Source organism: Monodon monoceros, unplaced genomic scaffold (assembly GCF_005190385.1).
Source record: "Monodon monoceros isolate NGI ecotype Baffin Bay Population unplaced genomic scaffold, NGI_Narwhal_1 Super_Scaffold_15, whole genome shotgun sequence".
NCBI lineage: Eukaryota > Metazoa > Chordata > Mammalia > Artiodactyla > Monodontidae > Monodon > Monodon monoceros.
The window spans coordinates 16,975,276-17,001,356 of NW_021703771.1; the positions used below are offsets into that span (position 1 = coordinate 16,975,276).

At 37.4% G+C, this 26,081-nt stretch overlaps 1 protein-coding gene across 5 annotated transcripts in view; it reads left to right on the forward strand.

Moving 5' to 3' along the window:
- The first annotated feature begins 79 nt into the window (after positions 1 to 79).
- Positions 80 to 26,081, forward strand: part of DOP1A (DOP1 leucine zipper like protein A) — a 114,408-nt gene continuing 88,406 nt past the window's right edge. For 4 of the 5 annotated variants that reach the window (XM_029223667.1, XM_029223670.1, XM_029223671.1 and 1 more), the window contains exons 1-2: positions 2,129 to 2,230; positions 25,321 to 25,524. In XM_029223667.1, the coding sequence (XP_029079500.1) occupies positions 25,387 to 25,524 (138 nt within the window). In that variant the 5' untranslated portion in view covers positions 2,129 to 2,230; positions 25,321 to 25,386. Of the gene's footprint in view, positions 192 to 2,128; positions 2,231 to 25,320; positions 25,525 to 26,081 lie in introns of those variants that run through there. The other variant, XM_029223668.1, reaches the window with a different exon arrangement.

Here is a 26,081-nt window from a genome sequence, read left to right on the forward strand (position 1 = left end):
CAGTATCATGGAGCACAGGATCAAGCATTCCCATAACTTTTGAAAAGAGGAAGATGAGAATGACTCCATATGTACATTTCCGCTCTTCACTTTTGCAAAAGTAAAAACTGACTCAGGGAAGTTGTACTATCATGCTACTAGAAGATGTTTTTGGAAAGTTTGACCCAGTAAAGAAAAGGATCTAACACAATGTAAGTACTTATCATGGGAATATATTAAAATATAAGGCCATGGTGGTATTATAATGAAAATTCTTTTCAAACAAGAGGCTTTAAAAAAATAGAAACAATGATTGCTTGTATGTAGAAAATCGTATGTTTATTGATTTTCTACTTTATCATTTCAACGTCACAATTATCACACACCAAACGTATTAATTTGAAGATTTTCCAAATAAATAATAAAGCCATGTCCCTAGAGATACTAGTTTAAGACAGTTTTTCTAAAATCTATATTTGGAGTTTTTAAAGTTTATTGTTTTGCCTCACAAATTCCTGTATCCATCAGAATAATTAAAAATTATGGCTGGAGGTAACACAATTAAAAGAATTAAGTTGACTGCTATTTCATCTCAATGGTGATGAAGCGTGATGGTTTTGATGGAAGAAATTTTCACATATTAAGATATAGGGAAGTCATTCTGGCTTATACAAGGTTTAACTTGAACTTTAGGATAACCAAAACAGCCTATTTGTGGCCTATTAAATATGCATTGAGGACTTCCCTGGCGGTCCAGTGGTTAAGACTCTGTGCTTCCACTGCAGGGGACGTGGGTTCAATCCCTGGTCTCGGAACTAAGATACTATATGCCACCTGGCACGGCCAAAAAAAAAATGCATCGTGCATCTACTTTAACCATTAAAGAAGACATGCATTAAAAAAAAATGGAGTAACTGTGGTTCAGGCATTCCAAATGGAGCCAAGGTGGTCATCGTGGACATAGTTTCAGACACGTTCTTGTATTACTGAGAACTTAAATTTTCTGAACTGTATCAGACTCAAGGACGCCACCAACCATTCTCAGAACAATATCTGCTAGCAGCTGCCAGCTGCAAACTTATAGTCTCAAGGTCTCCCCTTGTAACTATGCAACCGTTTCAGACCCCAACCAATCCTTACGTAACAAGCACCCGTACTTCCTGCCAGCTCCAATCCTAATTCTTGACAAATAATTTATGTAATTTTGGGCCTTTTGCCTTTATAAGCTGCCCCCATTTTGTAGTCCAGTGGAACACAATTCAAGTGTTTCTTCAATCTGTGTCTCCCAGGCTATAGTCCTCAATTTGGCTTAAATAAAACTCTTTTTTTCTTCCTAATATATATGATATATTGGTTTATGGATTATTTCCCTCCACAATTTCGACTCCTTATGCCTTCCACCTTTAATTCTCAAAGCTATTAAGTGCCTAAATACTGACACATTCTTTGAAATATAACTTTTTTTTTTCTTTGTGGGCCACTCGTCTTGCAAGATCTTAGTTCCCTGACCAGGGATTGAATGTGGGCCACGGCAGTGGAAGCGTGCAGTCCTAACCACTGGACCATCCGGGAACTCCCTATATACCATTCTTAACACAGCATGCTCTTCATAATTGATGTTTCATTATTTTTAAGAATTGTTATATTTCATGTATTCATGTATTTCACATTCGCAAAAGAAATCAACCATTTTCTTCACCCTACATTTTAGGCAAAAGGGTGCAATTCTTGTAACAACATGATTCTAGGGTTCTAGAATGAAAATATCTCCTTATGTGATAACAACTATTTGTCTCCTAACTTCACAAATCTTTTAACCTCTCTGTGCTTGGGGTTCCATAATATTGAGGAATTAAACAATTAGTTAAACAATTTAAACAAATACTTAAATAATATTTAAAAGCTATTTTCAACTCCTAGCATCCCTTCCATCTCTCCACCCATCATGATGGGGCTGGCGCGTGGAAAACACCTGCTACAGCCCTTTGCAGGTCCGCTCCCTCAATTGGTGGTGATGGGCCGCTTCCCCGACAGTCCGCTTGAGGGCGCTGTGGCTACAGCTAGCGCCCGGAGGCAAGGAGCGGACCGGGGGCGGGGATCGAGGGCCGAGGACGTCGACGCCGGCGTGGGCGCGAGCGCGGGCGCGGTGCACGCCGGGAGCTGTCACTAGGCCCTCCGGCTCCCGGCCTCCGTGTCGCTGCCGCGGTTGCCAGGAGAGCGGTGCCGGCAGGAAGCGGCCGAGCCCCGGCAGGTAACAGCGTCCCCGCCCCCAACGCGGTCGCGAGGCCGGCCGCCGGCCCCGAGCGGCCTGCTTGGCCCGGCTTGTTCCCGAGCCGCCGGGACTCCCCGCGGGTCGGCTGATGGGTTGGGGGATGTTGCTGCCCCGGCCCCGCCTGAACTCGCGAAGCCGGCCGGCCGGCCGCCCTCTGGTTTCCGTGGAGGCGGGAGCTGCGCGGGGACCGGCGGGCCGGGGCCGGCCGGCGGCGCCGCGAGGAAGGCCGGGGCCGGCGGGGCCGGAGCGTCGGGTGACCGGGCCGAGCCTCCTGCGCAGGGGCCGCGCGGTGCGCGAGGTTGGGGTGGAACTCGCACCTGTGCAATGAGAGCGCGCGGATGCACTTCTGTGTTGGCGGAATCGAGGCTTCGTGCGGCCTCTTGCATCTGGGGGGTTGGTTTAGGATTGAGGAGACACAAATGCCCGCCCTGGTTCATATTACATGCGGGGAGGTTGGAAAGGAGTGTAGAAGTTTATTAGAGGAAGTCAGATCAGCTATAAGGAAGTTGTTAACAATCATCACCTTTGATTCCCGAGACTTTTAAAGTTGCAACATAACAATAGTCGCTTGTTCGGTCTCCTCCATTCTCGGAGGGGGAAGGGGAGTGGCACACAACTACTTTTTTTTAAAGCTAAGTAATTTGTGTTTTGATTATTCTTACACTTTCTTAGAGTTCTGTGGAGTTTGAGAAATGTAAAGATTGGAAAAATCTGATTTGGAGATTGCAGTTAAAGCAATCAAAACTTTTTTTGTGATTACAGAAAAGATAGGAAACTAAGTTTTTGCCTGAGAAATAAATCCCGAACTATAGAAAGACAAAATCCTTCAATTTCGATGTTGTTGGCTGTCTTGATGTAGACATAAGATCTCGCATTTTACTGTGGATAACATATGTTAGCTTTATGTTGTAAGTAACTCTCCACCTGATAAACAACAGTGATTTTGTTGAGCTGACAAGTTATAACGAGAGTAAATTAAAACCAGTTGTAGTACAAATGGTTTATTTTAAAGTGATTACTTTCAGCCACTCTGAACTAAATCATTACCCAGAATTACTAAACAGTAGATCTCCAGGTGACCCTGATTATCAGGAACCCGAGACTCAAAGAATTAAAAACATCTAAGTTAATACACAAACCTGGAAATGTAACACCATAACCAAAATATTAAATGTAAAGTAAATGTTAATTAAATGTTTGACTGTATGCAGTCAAAGGAGTCCTATTTAATAGTTAAACTAGTGGAAAGAACTCTTGCCTGGGAAGGAGAGATTTCATTCAAGTCCTTTGTTCTCCTGATGACCAGGTGTGATCTGTCTAGGCCTCAGATTTGTCATCTGTTTAAGGGAATTTCATAGGTTCACATTTTTCCAAACTGTTTCCCCTGAACACTGTTCTGAATCCATTAATACTCTTACTGCCCCCAAACAGTGTTCCATGGCAAATAATTTGGGAGCACATTGGTTTTCATCAGGCTTAGCCTCTGATTTACTTTTAACCGCAAGACTTCTCAAAACCTTTACTACTGTACTAATACGCACGTGCACTTCCAGGGTGTAAGCTTCCCGGGGAAGGTTATCCAAGCATTTCTTAGACTTACCTGGCCAGAGAGCACATTTTCTCATGGCCAACCTGTTAACGTCTCCTAGGGTATAATTACATAGAATCCGATTGGAAAATTACTGTAGTTGAGCTGAGTCCCCTTTCAGCTCTAAAATTCCCTACATTGTATGCTTCTATGGTGTTCAGCTTAAGCTTGGTGGCAACTCATTGGACCAAAGGGCTTATATGTGCTTTAGTAGGATATTGAGGATTCACATAGGTTTCTGTGAACCTTAATGCTCTAATTTATGGCGGAAGAGTATCATCTTTTTTCTGGGCTCTTGATGCTTTTCTATAACTGTAATTAATTCAAGTTTGGAATTTGATTTTATGGTCAAGTTATTGATTTTATTAAGAATGGCATTATAAAGTTCCAGAAGTAAAGACTTGTTGATGATTGCATTGTTTTTTTTACAGTGATTCCACTTTCTAGTCATGAATTCTTAACCTATGAAATGTGATAAAAGCCACTTGAAATGTACTTAATAACTAAATAATTTTAAGAGCTTAGATCATTGAAAAGAGTTAAAGGTTAGGGGCTTCCCTGGTAGCGCAGTGGTTAAGAGTCCGCCTGCCGATGTAGGGGACAGAGGTTCGTGCCCCGGTCCGGGAGGATCCCACATGCCGCGGAGCGGCTGGGCCCGTGAGCCATGGCCGCTGAGCCTGCGCGTCCGGAGCCTGTGCTCCGCAGCGGGAGAGGCCACAGCGGTGAGAGGCCCTCGTATCACGCAAAAAAAAAAAAAAGAGTTAAAGGTTAAAATGTAAATACTAAGGCAGTTATTTCTAAATTGCTTACAAACAAGGTCTGTGTTGAATACAATCTCAAATCATTTTGCTAAATTCCCTCAGGTGTCAGTAGCACAACACAACCTGTGTGGCTACTTCTGTCTATTCTTTGTTACTTTGTTAGGGGTGAGTACTGTTAATGTGCTTCTTTGTTTGAGGGGGTGGGGAACAGTACATTTAATTATAATAGGTAAGCCTTAATTCAGGTAAGTTCTGTCCCTGAAATGAAACTATTAAGTATGGAGCTGCTATTTTTGTGTAATAGCTAACAACTTTTGAAAATTTATTATATGAAAATAAGTACTTTTGATCCTCCTGTCTGAATTGGGATTTCCCTTCTCCTGATTGTGTTTACCTCCCCTTCCCAAACTATCCAAGCCTGAAACCTCAGTGATTTTCTTTGCATAGGTCAAAGATACAGTATCACACTTATCAAGGAATAATTTACATGTAATAATGTGCACTCGTTTTATGTGTACATTATGTACACACCCATGTAACCACCTCCACAGTCAGGATTTAGAACATGTCACACACCACTCAGGGCTGTATTGTTACGCTTTTGTTCTCTTTGAAAGTTCTCCCTGTCTCTTGCATGTGTAAATCGTACCTGTTAAGTTCTAGCTTAAATGCCACCTTGTCTGTGAATCCTTTAATTACCTCATTTTGAAGTAATTACCTTCTTTTCTGACTTTCCTGTTTACATTTCTTTGAACATTTTTTCTGTCCTGCATGATGGCAAAACCAACGGCATGCTCATAATAGGCAGTTATATTTGTTGACCAAATAGAAAGTGTAGTATTTCTCAAACTTGACTAAGTCATTCTTATATCAGCTTCAGAATTTTGGCCATATCTGCATACTTCCTGTGTACTTACTTCATATTTAGCAATATAATTATTAACATAATTTTAAAGGAAACTTGAAGTAACCACCATAAATAAAAAGCAGGTATCTGAGATTTCCTGATGTAGTCAGAGGAATTGAAAGAAAATGAAGGGAGAAGAACTTCCTCGCTTGATTCAGTGTCACTTAGCCCTGTCCTTGGGCCCCATAAAATCTTCTCGCATCTGATTGGTGGTCAAAATTTGGGAGGTACTGGCTTAATCAGGGCCTGAGAATTCCTTAGAATTTTATCTGTGTAAGAACTGGGAAATAAAGCCTCAGTTGCAAATTAAAAGGTGTACTGAGTTTCATCTTTGTATTGCATTTTTAAAGTTAAGTAGGATCATTATTGAATCGGTAAATGTTTTCTTCAAAAATGTTTTTAATATTAGTAATAACTTTTACAAATAAAACATCTTTTTGTTATTATGGTACATTAGCTTTAAGATAAACCTTTGACTGTAGAGAAATAAATCTAAATTTAAAACCAGTTAAAGCCTTTGATATGACAAAGTGATGACTGTTGATTCAAGAGTGATGAAATGTTAATAATATGTTTATCTGGCAAAGCTCCTGTAAGAGTAGATGAGGTAGTAAACTTAAAAGAGTCTGATAATCTCCTCTACTTCTTTCTCTCATCAATTCTCAAGTTTGAGCTGTATATTTTTATTTCCATCTTGCAGAAGACATTTCCAGCCTTTTTTCTTCTGAGGTAATGAAAAATTCTCCTCTCTTAATGGAGTTTTATATGAGCAGGAAAGGAAATAAATTCCCTACTCTTGTTCTATAAAATATACTTTGTATCTCAACTTGCTGACGTTATTTACCGGTATACATCTATATTATGCACTTAGTGTTTAAATTGCCATTGTTTCATGTTTATGAACAAAGAATTTAGGTAAATAGACCATTTAGTTTGGTGCTATTATTTTCCAAAAACTACTTTACCTGAGTGGTAATACTAGGTAATCTAAAGTTCTGGGATGCAACCTAAATTTGGAAATAAGACAAGAGCCCTTTGGATGGATAGTTTTTATTTCATAAAAAAACCTTCACCCAAGCAAGTAGTTTCTTTCCTGTGTCTGTACTATAAAATAAAGCAGCAGTATAGAAGCAGTGCAAATAAATTCTTATCACTTAAAAGTGACAGCAGACTGTAATCCGAAAAACTATAAAAGCATAGCAGGCTTAGTCCTTTGCATTATATATATAAATAGCCCTGCATTTCCAGTTGCTTTGCTTGTGCTGTTATTTTATGAAAAAATACAGTAGAGTATCAGCCACCCGAAACCCTTAGTATATGCGTTATTGTGATCAAATTTTCCAGATAGCTGGAATTTTTTATATTATATACCATAAATGCCATCCCATTCTGTAGTTATACTTTTTGCTTATCTTCAACATGATGAAGAGTCATCACTTGGCGCAGTGGCTTCTCATATACACTTACATGTCTTACAGTGTGTCTCAATTTTTTTTTGCATTTCTAATTATGTTTTTTAATTGAATATCGATGTACAATATTATATAAGTTACAGGTGTACAATATAGTGATTCACAATTTTAAGTTATACTCCATTTATAGTCATTATAAAATATTGGCTGTAGTCCCCGTGTTGTACAATATATCCTTGTATATTATTCCATACATAATAGTGTGTACCTCTTAATCCCCTACCCCTGTTGTCCCTCCCCCTTCCCTGTCCCCACTGGTAACCTCTAGTTTGTTCTCTGTATCTGTGAGTCTGCTTCTTTTTTGTCATATTCACTAGTTTGTTGTACTTTTTAGATTCCACATATAAGTGATATCATACAGTATTTGTCTTTCTCTGACTTATTTCACTTAGAATAATGCCCTCCAGGTCCATTCATGTTGCTGCAAATTGCAAAATTTCATTCTCTTTTTATGGCTGAGTAGTATTCCATTGTGTTCCATACATGTACCACATCTTCTTTAACCATTCATCTGTTGATGAACACTTAGGTTGCTTTCATATCTTGGCAATTGTAAATAATGCTGTTCTGAACATTGGGGTACATGTATCTTTTCCAGTTAGTGGGGGTTTTCCTCAGATATATACCCAGGAGTGGAATTGCTGGATCATATTTTTATGATATTGCTGGTTCTATTTTTAGTTTTTTGAGAAACCTCCATACTGTTTTCCACAGTGGCTGCACCAATTTACACTCCCACCAACAGTGTAAAAGGGTTCTCTTTTCTCCACATCCTCACCAATATTTGTTATTTGTGTTCTTTTTTTTTTTTGGCTGCATTGGGTCTTCATTGCTGCATGTGGGCTTTCTCTAGTTTCAGTGAGTGTGGGCTACTCTTCGTTGCGGTGCGCTGTCTTCTCAAGGTTCTGGCTTGAGATTGTAGTAGCTTCTCTTGTTGCGGAGCACGGGCTCTAGGCACGTGGGCTTCAGTAGTTGTGGCTCATGGGCTCTAGAGTGCAGGCTCAGTAGTTGTGGCACACGGGCTTAGTTACTTCACGGCATGTGGGATCTTCCCGGACCAGTGTTCGAACCCGTGTCCCCTGCATTGGCAGGTGGATTCTTAACCACTGCGCCACCAGGGAAGCCCCTATTTGTGTTCTTTTTGATGATAGCCATTCTGACAGGTGTGAGGTGATATCTCATTGTGGTTTTGATTTGCATTTCCCTGCTGATTAGCAATGGTGAGCATCTTTTCATGTTCCTGTTGGCCATCTGCATTTCCTCTTTGGAAAAATGTGTATTTAGTTCTTCTGCCCATTTTTAACACAGGTTGTTGTTTTTTTTGATGTTGAGTTGTATGACCTGTTTATATACGTTGGATATTAACCTCTTATCAGTCATAACGTTTGCAAATATTTTCTCCCATTCAGTAGATTGTCTTTTTGTTTTGTGGATGGTTCCCTTTGCTATGCAAAAGCTTTTAAGTTTGATTAGGTCCCATTTGTTTATTTTTGCTTTTATTTCCTTTGCTTTAGAGACAGATCCAAAAAAAATATTGGTACGATTTATGTCAAAGAGTGTTCTGCCTATGTTTTCCTCTAGGAGTTTTATAGTGTCTGGCCTTACATTTAGGTCTTTAATCCATTTTGAGTTTATTTTGTATATGGTGTTAGAGAATGTTCTAATTTCATTCTTTTACATGTAGTGGTCCAGTTTTCCCAGCACCACTTATTGAAGAGACCATCTTTTCTCCAATGTACATTCTCGCCTCCTTTGTCATGTCACTGACCATAGGTGCGTAGTTTTATTTCTGGGCGCTCTGTTCCATTGATCTATTTGTCTGTTTTTCTACCATAGCATACTGTTTTGATGACTGTAGGTTTGTAGTATAGTCTGAAGTCAGGGAGTCTGATTCTTCCAGCACCGTTTTTCTTTCTCAAGATTGTTTTGGCTATTTGGGATCTTTTGTGTTTCCATAAAAATTTTTAAATTGTCCTAGTTCTATAAAAAAATGCCATTGGTATTTTGATAGGGATTGCGTTGAATCTGTAGACTACCTTGGGTAGTATGATCAATTTAACAACATTAACAATGTTGATGTTAAACAATTTTAAAGTTTCCTTGACAGAGGTTTTTCTCCTGAGGAAAAAAGAAAATATGGTACTTGCTTTAAAGTTAATGTCTGTCATTTTCAAAGAAGAATAAATATTTAAATGACTTCCATACTGTATACCACCAGTTTCATAGGTGTTACACCAGTTAATCAGGATTTCACCCTTGAGCCTGAATGAGGGGTTCCAGCAGAATTACTTATCTTTTTTTTTAATGGCAACTGGCATTTTATTGGAAGGCTGTCTTCAAAACTCTTTGCTCCAAGCCTACCTGATTCTATAATTTGAAGCTGCCAATTTTACGTGATCTGTTAACTACTTTTTAAATTATGGCTTTTAAGTTATAATACAGGTGTGGTTTAAAAAGGAATATATTATTTGAGAATAAACTTTTTAGTTCTCTTTTGCTACGTAACATTATCTCAAAATGTAGTGACCTGAAACAACAATATAAATCTCAGGAGGGATTGGGGAGCCGTTTGTCTTTGAGGTTCTGGCTTGAGATTTTGTGAGGTGGCAGTCATCTAAAGGTTTAATTAGGATTGGAGAACCCCCTTCCAAAGTGGCTCACTCACCTACTGGGAAGTTATTTCTGTTTGTTGAAGGGAGGCCTCAGTTCCTCCCACAGGGGCCTCCCCACAGGGCTGCTTGAATGTCCTTTTGGCATAAAGGCTAGCTTGCCCCAGAATAAGAGATCCAAGAGACATCAGGGTGGAAACCACAGTGTCTTTTATGGCCTTGTTTTCACTTCTGCAGTATTCTATTTATTGTTCACATAGGCCAGCAGTAATTTCAGGAGGAGACTACACAAGAGCTTGAGGATCATCGGAGGCCATCTTGGAAGCTAGCTACCACATCTTGTAAAGCTAGTATGTGAACATGTCACATATGTGAACATAAGCAGTACATATTTACTCAAAATGCAGTTTATACACAGCTTATGCTTTTAGAAAGGATATTCAAAGATTAACTTACCATGCCACTTGAAGATTACTAAACAAAGCAAGTACTTTATCAACTAAATTCTTAGTCTCCATGGTTCTTTGGGAATGATGGGATGACTGGGTTCAGATGTAACACTGAAGATACAGGTTTTATTCATTTTGATTTTCTTCTTATGAGACGGAGGGGGGAAAAATGCCACATATTACACAGCTGCTATTTGATTTTCTTTAGGGATACTATTCATTCATATACCTTTAAAAAATTAAACTTATTTAATACCATAAAGAGGGAATAAATCATGTGTTTTTAAAAGTATAAAAAAAGTATGCAGTGAAAAGGCTCCGTCTCCCTGGCCCCCATCCACCCAAGTTCCCACCTGGCCTCCAAGAAGTAATCAGCTTTACTATTGTCTTGTGTGTTCTTTCAGAGCTATATCATATGTATGCTGATTGTATGAATATATATTCTCCCCTTTTTATATTAATGGTAGCATTCTGTAAACAGTATTCTGCAGCTTGATTTTTTACCTCATATGTCTTAGGAACATTTTCTAAATCAATTAGACTTTATTCTTTTTACCATTGGAGTATATTCTATTGTCATTCAGTTTTTAATATTTATTGGTTATTTACTGTAGGTCAAGCACTGCTAGGAGCTGGGGATGTGAAAGCTAAAATGATAGATAAAGACTGTGTCACAGGGATTAACACCACTGGGAGTCACAGTTCGATTACAGTGAAGCAAAGTAAGTTCTATGATAGGGGAAGTACAGTGTATGGTTGGAGTCCACAGAAAGATGTATGTATGTGAATGTTGGGGAGATGTAAAGGTCAGGGAAGACTTCCCAAAGAGGGTAATATCTGAGGCCTGAAGGATGAGTAGGTACTAGCCAGGTTAAGTTATGATTCAGTGTTTCAGGCAGAAGGAATTTTTTAAAAAGACTTTATAACATATTACAAAGCTGTAGTAATCAAAACACTGTGGTACTGGCATAAAGACAGAATAGAATAGAAAGCCCTGAAATAAACCCTGGTGTATATATGGTCATATGATCTTTGAGAGAAAAGGAGTTGTTTAATTGGTGTAGAGTTTCAGTTTTGCAAGGTGAAAAAGTTCTGGAGATTAATTGCACAATTTGAATATACTTAATAACACTGAACTGTACACTTAACAGTTGTCAATGTGGTAAATTTTATGCATTTTTACCACAATTGAAAAAATGACATTAAACTTTTCAAAATGTGGCATATATGCATTTTCAAATACTATCCTGTAATGTAAGCCATGTTTCCAAATATTGACAAATGGTACTGTTTAAAGAATGAGCCAGGTCAGAGGGGTTGAATCAGAAGGTATTGTGCAGAGGCATAGCATTTCAAATATAGTTTGATAGAAAAACTTTAGGTGATGAAAAGGAGTACGGGGCCTATCCAGAGAAGAAATAGCATATGTAAAAGCACTGCGGTGGGGGCTTCCCTGGTGGCGCAGTGGTTGAGAGTCCGCCTGACGATGCAGGGGACACGGGTTCGTGCCCCGGTCCGGGAAGATCCCACATGTCGCAGAGCGGCTGGGCCCGTGAGCCATGGCCGCTGAGCCTGCGCGTCTGGAGCCTGTGCTCCACAGTGGGAGAGGCCACAATAGTGAGAGGCCCGCGTACCGCGAAAAAAAAAAAAAGGCACTGAGGTGGAAGGGAGCAAGTCTTTGAACAGTTGACTAATGTTAAAGAAAAAATATTCAGTGACACTTCTTAAGATGGTAAGGCCAACCTTATTCAGTATCATCATCATAGGTGTAGGGACCACTGCAATGGTATTTTACAGTGGAAGAGAGAGATTGGCCTCAACTCTCAGCGTGGGCACGTGGGTCTTTATAGCCAAGGAGTAGGTGAGGGTCAGTGGATGGAAAACTACTCTTAAGAGGAAACATCAGGAGTAAGAGGGGATTCTGGTTAAAACCAACCTAACAGGATTCTTGCTGCAGACAGAGCAGGATAATCAGTAGTTGGAGGGTGAGGATCCTGATCAGATATTGAGGGTGGAGGATTCTGGTTAAACTGACATAGCAGTGTTCTTGAAAAAACTATATTTTATAAGAAAGTGCACAGATGGGCCCAGGAGAAGGTTCAGACCCTGGCCAAAGTTTGGTCAAGCAAAGAATCTTTGTCACTAGGTTTTGCTTAGCTAGAACAGAAATATGTATTAAGATTGAAATCTAGGGTCTAGTTTATGAAAAGACTTCAATCATGATTAAAAGCTTGCATGTCTATACTTTCTAAGTGAGTGAATGTCACAGCTGTAGCAGTGATGAGAGTACTTCCTACATGCTAAGTAAGCACTGGGCTGAAGTGCTTTTCATGGTGTATGAACTTATTTTTCTGAGCTTCCAGCAGGGAGTTATATGCTCAAACTCTTTTTTTGCTGTGTAAAATTAATTGGCTCTTAGAAAGCTGAAGGTAGTGAAAGATAGATGGCTATCGTACTAGTCCAGGTGGAAACTATTCAGGAGCCATGGTTAAAAGGCCATTCTGAATGATACTGTCTACCACAGTCAACTTCAGCTGAAGAAAAATAAAAGCTGAATTTGTTGATAGATTTGAATATGAGAATAGGGAATAAAGCCACAGCTCATGCTGTGTGATTGGGAAGATGATGGTGCTGTTTTACTTCAGTAGTGAAGTAAAAACAAAAAAAAAGACGACGACGTTCAGAGAATAATAATAGCAGTGCTTGACAGGTTTCTTGTATTGGAGTGATATCCTAAAGGAATTTAACAGAGTAGAGTGACTGAAACAGAAAGTAAGGAGAGTCTAATAATAATGATAACAGTTGATGGTTTTATCAGTGCTTTGGAGGGTACCTAGTTTTCGTAAAGGGCCTCTGAATAAAGATCAAGCAATACCTTATTTTGGTTCTGCTTCTATTAGGTGCTTCAGAATTTACCAAAGTATGCAGAGTTAATTCTCTTGCAAAGTAATAATGCCTCAGCAAGGTTTTGTTCTTTCATATATGTGTTATTAATACTTTTGTTCTATTTTTACCTTAACCATAAAACGTGAGAGGGAATGAACATTGGAAGAGATGTAGAAGAAGCAAGGCAGGTCTGCTGTAGGTAGTACCTCATTTTTCTCTGTGAAGTTTTCCTGATGTCCTTCAGATTAATTCTAGTCTCTTTCCTTTACGCATCAAGGGTTTTAACACTTGCAAGGCTACTTACTATGTAGCACCATTGTTTCATAGCTTTGAGCAAACCTATGTGCACAAACACACGCATGGTTTGTGTACAGTGTGAATGCTTTTTTGTAAATCCCTGTATGTAAAATTACTCAGCTAAAGTGTTGATGCCTCCCTGCTTGTGTAATGCTTTGCTCCTATCCTTTATATGCATAGGCATTGATTGAATCTGCATCTTAGTGAACATGTATGTGTGTATGTTTTACTCCTCATGATTATACTTTTGGAGCAGTTTCAATAAAATTCACAAAGGAAAATAAACCTTATTGTGTAGGCGTTTTTTCAGTTGGGAAAAAAATTATATCTTTTTTCACAGGGAATAAAATTTGTTTACAGATACTCGAACTTAAATACATTACAGAAAAATTTGTTTAGTATATACAGTATAGTATTTTTATGTTAATTTGTATAGCAACCAGTCTTTATTTTAAAGTTGAATAGTAAAATTAATAGTATATTCATTAATTTTTTAATGCTGAGACCATTGTTAAAGTACTAATTTTTAAAAAATGAAATTTTATTTGAAACAATTGATTAACTTAATATGGTGGGTTTAATTGTACTGTAAAGATTATTTTTGCTTCTTTTACTTTATTTCTAGTAGTTTATTTTAGTTAAGAAAATACTTCTTTCAAAGTTTAAGCAAAATCATTATTCTTCATTATTAAATGAAGAAAATAGCTACAAATGAACATATTTATTTTGAGAAAGATACTTTCTGAAAAGTGATGTTTTAAATAAACTTGGAAAAGTACTTGATAGGTTAGCTGAAAGTTAGATTTGTCCTTTATCTTGTTTCACATCTTTCTTTTTAATCACTCTGACTAGCTACTCAGTTTTATCATTATTGTTCTTATGTATAAAAAACAAACACTGTTTTCTTGCTTCTTCCTAATTGAAAACAAACCAGAACATGGTCAATCTAGATAATTTAGATTTTCTTTAAGTGTATTATTCTGATATTTACTCTCAGGCTGACTTACCCTTGCCACCTAAAACATTTCTGTTTCATCCCCCCTCCCATCCCCATCGATAGGGAAATCAAGCAGATTTTAATATTAGCAAATGCCAAACTTTAAAAAGGTATGTTTAAAAAAGGCATATGATAAGTCCTAAAGGCAAAATTCAGTTGTTTTAGATTCTCAGTTTTCAATTATCAACACAACCATTTCTTTCTATAGATATGTTTAATACAAGTATGACTAAACTAGAATATGTAATTGAATTATCAGTGATGCCCATAGGTTTCAGGAAAATGTGGGAAACTTCTTTGAAACACTTATTTTCTGAACTATTATTTTGTCCCCTCGTACTTAGCAGCCCTCATGAATTATATCTCCCTTTCCCAAAAGAGAAACAAAATAAAACCTGTCTTTACTGGGTCTTGTAAAGCATCCCTTGGGTGTTTAATAATAGGATTTATAAACTAGATCCTACAGGATTCATCAGCCCTGGGCATCATTAATTTGGGGAAGCCACACCTGTAATTGTTTTTGGAGACACAACCCAAACCTGTAGCACCTCTCTAGGATTTAATTCCACTTGAGAGCGTATTTTTACTTGTTTAGAATTGTTTTCTCAGGCAAGTAGATTGTACATACTATATATAGTTCTTGTACATACTATATATATTATATATAGCAATACTATGTATGGTTCCTCTTCCACTCTAGTCATTTATTGAATTAGAATCACTGTTTTACATGTAACAACCAAAACAAAACCTTTTACATCAGAATTTATAGTCATTTAGCCTTACACTTTAACCTAAACACTTGCAATATCAAGCAATGAGCTAGGTAGGGGTATTCAGAGTTGAGCTTTGTCCCTGTGCTTAACTCAAGGTCTGGAAGGAACAACAGAGGTATTATGTACTTACATTATTACAGGGTTTTTTTGTTGTTTTTTTTTTTTTTTAAGAAATAAGTGCAACAGGAAAAGAAAATACAGTGTCTAAAAACTGGGGAGGTAAAGAGTCAAGAAAGGCAGAAAGGCTAGATAGCCTGAACAGGTTTTCAAAAATGAAAAACAGAGGAGAGGTAGGATATGCCAGTCAGAAGAATTAAGAGCTGTAATTTAAAAGTAGTTCAGAAAGATAAGTGATTAAGGACCAGATGCAGGAGTCAGCCTGCCAGAGTTCTGCCAGGTTCCTCCCTTTACTCTCTGTGGAACCTCAAACACTAAAGCATTCCTATGTACGTGGACCCATGAGCATACCTGCCTCATGGATTTGTTGTGAAGATTACATGAGATAATTCGTGTCAAAGAGCTTAGTGTAGTGCCTGCCACGGAGTAATTAATTCCTAAGTCAGTTGCTGTAAATATCATCATCTTGAATAATGTATGGGCAGTGTTTATTTGCCAGGTGTGCTTTGGGGGCAGGATGGTTATCTTTAACTCAGGGCATATGTTTAGTGTTCACTATTATAGCTATTTACTACTTGATGCTTACGGTAGAATCCCAGCTACCCAGTAATGGATCATTTTAAGTTGTAATATGTGCCCACGCTTTTCTATTTTCTAAATTACTTTTCTTCATATTGCTTATGTGTCACAAAAATCACAGAATTTAAAGCTACAAGGAACCTTAAGTTACCACTTTTATAGAATTCAAAGACTATTTTTAACAGATGTATAATTTTGTATATGTCTATGGGAAGAAAAAGCAAAGTTAAATCAAGTTTGTTGTTTTTCACTCTGATGGAATGCTGGGATTCTTGATTTTTCATATCTTAGGTTTTAATTTTTATAGTTTTTACTGAAAGCAAAAGTGAAAATATAGCTAAATATAGTAAAACTCTTTGTCAGAATTTTCTTCAACATGAGATTGTCACCTAATTAATTTTAAAAGATTAGACCTCTGGGAGTATCATACTTAACAGATTTCCTTTCACAAGGGCTAGAATGACATTTTCCACATTAAGAAATTATGCCTAATACTGAAGCTTAAACTGAACTAATTTATAATTTGGTAAATTATAAATATAAATATTAAATATAATTGGATACAGCACAATTTTTATAGGTGCTCTTAGGAAAATCTTTTAATTTTTTAAAGCACTTAATAGCAATTATGAATACAGTCTGTTTGAAGAGAGTGCATGTTGGCTACACTGGTTAGAAAAATAGAACTAATTCTGTTTTCTACAAAGCTTTTCTCAGAGAAACAAAGCAAAATGGTTTGTGAACTGTGTTCACATTGACTAATTCATTTATTCAAAGCATTTGAGGGCCTACTATGTGTTAGTCACTTTTATGGGACTGCTGATACAGGAATGAACAAGTCTAGTAGGGCTCCTGATCTCATTACATTTGCATTCCAGTGAGAGAGGGTAGATAGGAAACAAGCAAATAAATAGGATAATTTCAGACTGTAATAAGTGCTAGGAGGGTAATCATGTGATATTCTAGAGTAGATGTTAAGCCTGTGGGCCGAGTGTGGGCTACTTGAGAAAGGCTTCTCTGAGGGTTTGATATTACTTGGAGATGGGAAGGAATTTGCCTCACAAAGAGTTGACCTAAGAATTTCCGCGTGTGGAGAATAGCAAATGCAAGATGCCCTGCAATGCAAAACATGTTGCTGTATTTCAGTTTGGATGTTCTTATAATGATACAATGTGATTTTAAAAGATCTCTGGCTTCTCTGTGGACGATAGCGCTCAAGAATAGAAGCAGGATTCAGTGGCGTGCTAGAGTTGACGCCAACCAGTTAGAAGAATAGAAGAGGAAATAATAGAAGAGGTGGTAATATATTTAGGCTATATCAGTTAAATGCTATTTGAAACTGTAGAACTAGAGGAGATAACTTAAGGCAGAGAAGAGAGGAGAGCTCCTGATTGAGCCTTGAAGTACTTTAGCATTTAAAAAATAATAAAATAAAATTCGAATAGAGAAAAGAAGCCTACATAAACTGAAAAAGACTGATTAGAGAAGTCAGAACATACCTTGAGAGCCAAGAGCAAAGTACTGAATGCTGCTGAGAAGTTAAGATGATGGGCTAGAGAAGTGACCTTTGGTCACTTTCCTGGTGACCTTTACATGGGTGGTTTTCTTGGAGGGACAGCATCGTGAGGCATTTTTGAGTGGGCTGAAGAGTGAATAGGAGATAAGGGTGTGGAATAGTGAGTACAGAGAAATCTTTCAAAAAGGTTTGTAATAATAGAGAACAGAGAAATGGGTTGGCAGCCAGAGAGCCTATGGGGGTGAAGGGGAGGCTGTTAATTTTAGTTTTTCACCATGAGAGATTCCAGGGCTTATATGTAGCATGATCCTGTAGAGAAGGAGAAACTGGTACTGAGGGAGGAGAGAAAGCCAATAAAGCACTTGGGGAAAAGTCTTGAGAAGGCAAGAGGAGATGGAATCCAGAACAGGGCAAAAGGAGGAGGGTCCTTTGTTCCTCAGAGCAGGAGGGAAAGTGGAGAATATGAATATAGGTGGAGATAGGTTTGTAGATTCGTTGGAGGGAATGTAAGCGCTTTCCTTTTTCTTCTGTTTTCTTATATAATGTGAAGCTTGGTCTTTAGCCGTGATGGAGAAAAGGTGGTATTAGAGCTTTGAGAAGGGAAGGTATGACATAGTTGTGTCAGGCAGGTAAGGTTATAAAGGAAACGTGGTGGATTAGAACAGTGTTGAGTGTTTGAGGTTTGTGTTTCTCAATTTAAAGGGCAGTTGGTCAGCCTAGTTGTATAATTTTTCTCCGGCGATGTTCAGGTGCTTGGGTTCAGGCATAACTGAGCTCAACCAGAATTGGAATTTCCAGGTAAGTGTTATAGAGGGAGTAAGAAAGACACTTCACTCCCTGGCCCTGAGGTAGGATTGGGTATAAGAAGGAAAAAAGTCTCCATGAGAGTGAAGAGCAGTGGTTCAGTTAGAACTCTAAAGCCAGATTGCTTAAGTGTAAATCCCTGGCTCTGCCATTTAACTGTGTCACGTATATTTCTATGCCTCAGTTTCTTTATCTGTTAATGTTGACAGTAATAATGGTAAGTACCTATACCTCAAAAGATCGAATAGGATTAAATGAATTGAAATATGCAAAGCATTTGAACAGTGTCTGGCATTTAGTTAAGCACAGTATAAGGTTAGCTAAGATGCTGCCTACCTCTGCTGCTTTGAAGGTCTTATCCTTAGAATATACTTAAGACCAGCAGGTGGCAGGACCTGCAGAGAGAAGCTGAAGATCTGTTGATCCCGTGTTTGGAGTTTCCTAGCATATATACCATTTGAAGGTTTGAGACTGGGTCAGATAGGGGGAAGTACAGAGCATCAGCGTTCTAGTGGGTGATCTTAACCTATTTGTGAGAGACCTGGTAGGTGTTTTCTTCTATCTGTATTGTTAGCCCTCCAGGGAAGTTACTAATTTTCTGGAGTAACTAGCTTCATAAATTGGTTAAATAAATGATTTGCTAAAGATTATTTAGTGAAAGTGTCAACACTGAAATTCAGAACTTTTGGTCAAAATGAAATAGATTTGTCAATAATTGCCACATTCCTTTGTTAGATGGTAACAATTACTGGTTGATAATTTTTCGTTTCGTCAAAAAATTTTGGAAAAAGCATCATTATAGCATTTTTTAGGTGCTTTTTCTTTCATAATCAACAAATAGGTTTTTCCCCTGCATTGCATGATGCTTTAAATAATTTATTCATGTACATCCTTGGGATGTGGTAGAACACTTGGACAGTCCCCAGGTATATCTTTAGAATTGGTTAATACTGAGTAGTTCCTGCAGGAAGCATAAGATTTTGCTTTTGATGTTCTACCTAATATTATATGTGTCCCATGCTATATGTACTCTTTTTAATCATATTTAAGAATTTAGAATTTTTTAGCTAAATAAGAAAATCCAAATTTCTTACCTGACTCAACTTTTTTAGCTGTAAGCATGTACAAGAGTTATAAACCCCAGAAACTTAGCTGGTCATTATTGGTTGGGATTTTTTTTTTAATATATATAAATACCAAATAAAAAAAGTATGTCTGAAAATGTCAACTGAGGTAACTTAGCTTCACAATTATATTAATACCCCAATTACAGATAACTCATATTTTCATTGTTAGAAATTACTAGTAAATTGATTTTCAGATTAATCTTCCCCATGCACAAATATTGTATATTTTCAAAATAGATGTTATCTCTTATACTGGAAATACTGCTAAGGAAAAAAATGTCCCTGTCAGTAAAATTTATACATGTGCTTTACTGTGTCTACCACTAGTACATTCTTAGGTTTATCAATTAGAATTTATAGTTATTTTATACTGTTTTTATACACCTTCAGAAAATCCAATCAAGTTGGTTTTTTCCCCCAAGTTTAATTGGTTTTGCAGTTCTTTCTTCTCTGGTTTTTCAGAAGAAAAATTATAAATGTTTTATAAATGTTTTAGTTTGTGTTCATTCTAACCTTCATTCCATATTTCACTACGTATTAATATTTATTAGTTACCAAATTTTATAGCTTTAAATGTTTTCGTATGTCAGTCTTTTGTATCTGAAGCACATATTGCAGTGTGTTTGTTTATAGTTGTGGTTAAATCTAGTTTAAAAAATTTTTAGAAACCATAGATTAATGATAAAACAGCTTGCAGAATTTTTAATTTATTCCCAGTCTTAACCATTACACTTAAACCACTTTGTATGAATCCAGCTTGAGCTTCATTCACTATTGTAAGTTATGTGCTGTGCAGCATACGAATATATATAAAACATAGTTCCCGCTCTCAAAGACTTCTACCCTAGAAGGAGAATTACATATCCAACTCTTCTATAAAACAAAATCAATTTTGAAATGGAAGGTAGTTGAGATAATTTTTGATTCACTTATTTAAATTTCACAGTCATCTTGGATTTCACAGAGTAGTTCTTCAAAATAGTGCTTTATGTTTAGTTTGCTGCTTTGAGAGTCCAGACCATGAAGATATAACTATAAAGTGGGTTTTTTTCCTCATAAACTTTATATTAAGCCCCAAGGGTCAAATATCACAGTTTTGGGCTTCCCTGGTGGTGCAATGGTTGAGAGTCCGCCTGCCGATGCAGGGGACACGGGTTCGTGCCCTGGTCCGGGAAGATCCCACATGTCGCGGAGCGGCTGGGTCCGTGAGCCATGGCCGCTGAGCCTGTGCGTCCGGAGCCTGTGCTCCGCAATGGGAGAGGCCACAGCAGTGAGAGGCCCTCGTACCGCAAAAAAAAAAAAAAAATCACAGTTTTACAGAGAAAAGCGGATTAACTGTCTTGAAGGATTTACTTTACTTTATTCTCCACTCCCACCGCTCCCAATGGGAAAAGCATCAATAAATCAGGTATATTCTCTCTAGTCAGCATCCAAACATACTGCTTGGCACATGGTGTAGTGAAGTGAATAATTTCATATGTCAAGTGACTGTGTATTTAAGGTGATATTCTCTCCAAAGACGGGATTTAGGATTTGTCTGGTTTTGTTTTTATGGATTAAAGAGTTGAGATAGAGAATTGGGAAGTGTGTATTGCTTCTTTTTGGCATAACCTTAACCAGGGAAATTTTGATTTAATAAATTAAGAGAATTTTAGCTTTTTTCAGGCAAACAGGTTTTTATTAATATAGAGTACATTCTCTAGGGTAGTGATTCTTAGCCTTTTTGAGGATTACTTTAAAAACTATTTTTGACAATATTATAAAAGTAGGCTATTCCCCAATAAAATGTAAGATGTAAATTTTGCATGTAATTTGAGGTAATGCACAAATCCCTAAAGCCCATTTTTATATGTATACATATATCTATATGTGTGTATATCTTACATATATAGATATATATCTTACATATATACACATATATATAGCTCTATACCTTTACTGAGATATAATTCACATACTATACAAGTCACCTATTTAAGGTGTATAATTTAGTGGTTTTCAGTACATTCACAGAGCTGTGTAACCATCCTTATAAACAATTTTTTATTGAAGTATAGTTGATTTACAATGTTGTGTTAATTTCTTCTGTACAGCAAAGTGATTCAGTTATATATATGTATACATTATTTATATTCTTTTCAATTATGGTTTATCATAGGCTACTGAATATATTTCTCTGTGCTGTACAGTAGGAGCTTGTTGTTTATCCATTCCATATATAATAGCTTACATCTGCTAACCCCAGCCTCCCACTCCAACTCTCCCCCAATCCCCTCCCCCTTGGCAACCACAAGTCTGTTCTCTATGTCTGTGAGTCTGTTTCTGTTTCATAGATAGGTTTATTTGTCTCATCTTTTAGATTCCACATATAAGTGATATTATATGGTATTTGCCTTTCTCTTTCTGACTTCACTTAGTGTGATAATCTCTAGTTGCATCCATGTTGCTGCAAATGGCATTATTTTGTTCTTTTTTATGGCTGAGTAGAATTCCATTGTATATATTACCACATCTTCTTTATCCATTCCTCCTGTCGATGGACATTTAGGTTGTTTCCATGTCTTGGCTATTGTGAATAGTGCTGCTCTGAACATATGAACTCTTTGGATTAGAATTTTGTCTGGATACATGCCCAAGAGTGTGATTGCTGGATCATATGGTAATTCTGTTTTTAGTTTTCAGAGGAACCTCCATACTGTTTTCCACAGTGGCTGCACCAACTTACATTTCCACCAACAGTGCAAGAGTGTTCCCTTTTCTCCACATCCTCTTCAGCATTTGTTACTTGTGGAGTTTTTAATGATGGCCATTCTGACTGGTGTGAAGTGATATCTCATTGAAGTTTTGATTTGCATTTCTCTGATATCTAGTGATGTTGAGCATCTTTTCTTGTGCCTATTGGCCATTTGTATTCCTTCTTTGGAGAAATGTCTATTTAGGTCTTCTGTACCTTTTTTTGATTGGGTTGTTTGTTTCTTTGTTGTCAAGTTCTGTGAGCTGTTTGTTATGTTTTGGAAGTTAAGCCCTGTCAGTCACATCATTTGCAAATATTTTCTCCCATTCTGTAGGTTGTCTTTTCGGGTTTTTTTATGGTTTTCTGTGCTCTGCAAAAGCTTGTAAGTTTAATTAGGTCCTATTTGTTTATTCTTGTTTTTATTTCTGTTGCCTTGGAGACTGACTTAAGGAAACATTGGTACGATTTATGTCAGAGAATGTTTTGCCTATGATCTCTTCTAGGAGTTTTATGGTGTCATGTCTTATGTTTAAATCTTTAAGCCATTTTGAATTTATTTTTGTGCATGTTGAGAGGGTGTGTTCTAACTTCATTGGTTTACATGTGGCTGTCCAACTTTCCCAACACCACTTGCTGAAGAGACTTTTTCCGCATTGTGTATTTTTGCCTCCTTTGTTGAAGATTAATTGACCGTAGGTGTGTGGGTCTTATAATTAATTTTAACATTTTTGTCATTTCCAAAAGAAACCCTGTTCTCATTAGGAGTTGCTTTCTGTTTCTCCCCAATTCACTCCCCTCTCTACCCTAACCAAAAGCTAATTACTTTCCATCCCTGAAGACTTGTCTATTCTGGACATTTTATATAAATGGAATTATAAAATACATGCTTTCTTTCACTTAGCAGAATGTTTTCAAGGTTCATCCATATCATAGTATATAACAGTACTTCATTCCTTTTTATCCTTGAATAATATTTCATTGTTTTTTATTTATCCACACATCAGTTGATAGACATTTGAGTTGTTTCCCCTTCTTGGCCATTATGAATAATGCTTCTTTGAACATTCGTGTACAAGTTTTTGTGTGGACATGTTTTCATTTCTCTTGAATATGTGTACCATACCCAGGAGTAGAATTGCTGGGTTGTATGGTAATTCTATGTTTAACATTTTGAGAACTGCCTGACTGTTTTCCAAAGCAGCTGCACCAATTTACATTCCCACCAGCACTGTACAAATGTTCCAGTTTCTCCATATCTTTGCCAATACTTATTATTGTCTTTTTTATTATAGCCATCCTAGTGTGTATGAAGTATCTTGTGGTTCTGATTTGCATTTCCCTGATACTTAATGATGTTGAGTATCACTTCATGGACTTTTTGGACATTTGTGTATCTTCTTCGGGGAAATGTCTATTCATATTCTTTGCCCATTTCAAAGTTATTTGTCCTTTTATTATTGACTTGTAAGAGTTCTTTATATATCTGGTTCAGGTCCCTTATCAGAAATATGGGAGATATATTTTCTTCCATTCTGTCAGTTGTCTTTTCACTTTGTTGATGGTATCTTTTGAAGCAGAGAAAGGTTTTTAATTTTGATGAAGTCCGGTTTATTTTCTCCTTGCTTGTGTTTATATTGCTTATGCTGCTTTTAGTGTTATTTTTGAGAAATCCTAAGAAGACCTAGCTCTGGGCCTTGAGGATTTATTCCTGTACTTTCTTCTAAGAGTTTTATAGTTCTAGCTGTTACATTTCGATCTGTGATTCATTTTGAGTTGATTTTTGTATAGGTGTGAGGAAGGAGTCCACTTCATTCTTCTACATGAATATCCAGTTATCCCAAAGCCATTTGTTGAAAGACTTTTTAACCTCATTTAATTGTATTGGCTAGTTCTTAGATCCTTCTGCAGATCCACAAACCCAGCTCTAGGGAAGGGTGCAAAGTTAAAAGTCAGATAGGACACCAAAAAGGTGGAGAGGCCACTTACTTACTTACTTACTTACTTACTTACTTACTTACTTACTTTATTTATTTATTTATTTATTTATTTATTTATTTATTTATGGCTGTGTTGGGTCTTCATCGCTGCACACGGGCTTTCTCTAGTTGAGGCGTTGGGGGCTACTCTTCATTGTGGTGTGCGGGCTTCTCATTGCGGTGGTTTCTCTTGTTGTGGAACACGGGCCCTAGGCACACAGGCTTCAGTAGTTGTGGCACACGGGCTCAGTAGTTGTGGCTTGCAGGCTCTAGAGCGCAGGCTCAGTAGTTGTGGCACACAGGCTTAGTTGCTCTGCGGCATGTGGGATCTTCCCAGACCAGGGATCAAACCCGTGTCTCCTGCATTGGCAGGCGGATTCTTAACCGCTGTGCCACCAGTGAAGTCCCCACATTGATTTTTAAGTTGAGCCTCGATTCCTTGTTACTACTGCACATTAGTTATCTATTCTATTGCTGTGTAACAAATTGCCCCCCAACTCAGTGGCCTAAAACAACAAAATTTCTCTAGGTCATGAATTTGAGAGACTTAGCTATGTAGTTCTGGCTCAGGATCTCATGAAATCAGTCAAGATGTCAGTTGGTACTGCAGTCAAATCAAGGCTTTCTTAGAGATGAAGGATCTGCTTCTAAGGTGGCTCATTCACATGGCTGTTGGCAGAAAGCCTCGGTTCCTTACCACAGAAACCTCTCCATAAGGTTCGTTGAAGTGTCCTCGTGATGTGGCAGCTGGCTTTCCCCAGATCTAGTGATCTAAGAGAGAGAGAAGGGAGGAAGCTGAAGTGCTTTTATGACCTAGTCTTGGCCATTACAAATTGTCACTTCTGCCTTACTATTTTCGTTAGAATTGAGTCCCAGAATCCAGCTCACAGGGCTGGAGAATTAGGCAGTGCTTTTTGAAAGTAATATCAAAGAATTTGTGGACATATTTTAAACTATCTCATATACTCGTCAGTTTTATTAAAAGTTTTATTAATTCCAAACAGCTTATGTTCTTTCGTACTATATGCCCATTATTGCTTAATAAAATTAGATGATCTCCAAGTCATTCATTTCTTTTTCTTTTTCCTATTGTTGTTGTTGTTATTGTTTTAATGTCCTTGATGTTTCTAATATAACCAGTCATTGCATTTTAGGATCAAAACAAAGTAGAGGAGTATGTACCAGAATGTTATATCAGCAAATATGACAAAGAAATAACATGATTTCTAAAATGAAATAAATACAGGAATATTTCCTCCTTTATAAATCCCTAAGTCCTCACAGCCATTTTTCCAGTTCCTAGAAAGCAGCACATGAGTAGTTATCTTTGAAGCTGTCTTTGAATACTTCCATGAACCTGCGTACTAGCTGACTGAAGTTTTGATCACTCCTAACTCAAGAAACATTTAAAAGTTAGCCATTGATTCTGAACCCATTTTAATACTTTACTTTGTAACTTTGGTTCCTCCTGCAGACTTTTTTTGTAGGTGATGATTTTACATGACTTTGGAATTTGCCTCTAGTGGGACGCTGTGGGAGGATGAACACAGAAGAGCTGGAGTTATTGAGTGACTCCAAATACAGAAACTATGTAGCTGCAATTGATAAAGCACTAAAGAATTTTGAATACTCCAGTGAATGGGCGGATTTGATATCGGCACTTGGAAAACTTAATAAGGTATGTCTGTCTTACTCATTTTATAAAATGGAGTAAAAATCAGAAATCTGCATCTGTATTTACTGAATTTCTCTCAACCTTGAAGTAAAGAATTTAAAAACATAACTAAACTTCAGAATTACTTTTGACTCTGCTATTTTACTTCATGAGTTGCATGCCTATATAGTCAGACTTTTTTTTTTGAGGCCAAAACCACAACAGTACTTGAAAAATATAGTTATTCCTTTATTACCTATAAACACAAGACTAGGAAGCAAATATGCTAACCATGAAGGTTAATAAGTTCCTGTAAATGAGCATCAGATATGGTTCTGGAGTTCCTAGCAGCAAAATGAAAAATTGCATGTGGAAAGCAGTAACTGCTGTGTCCTTTCCAAATGGTATGTAGCATTAAGAAAACATTTTATGTCCAGGCAGTTCTTAGTTATAGTCAGTACTTTTTACAAAAGTGACAAGCTGTTGCTTAGGCCTTGGAGCTTGGCCTTGAATGATCCTTCTTCACATGTCTGGTTGTTATCCACTGTTATTGTGGTGGCATCACTGATCAACTTGTAGCT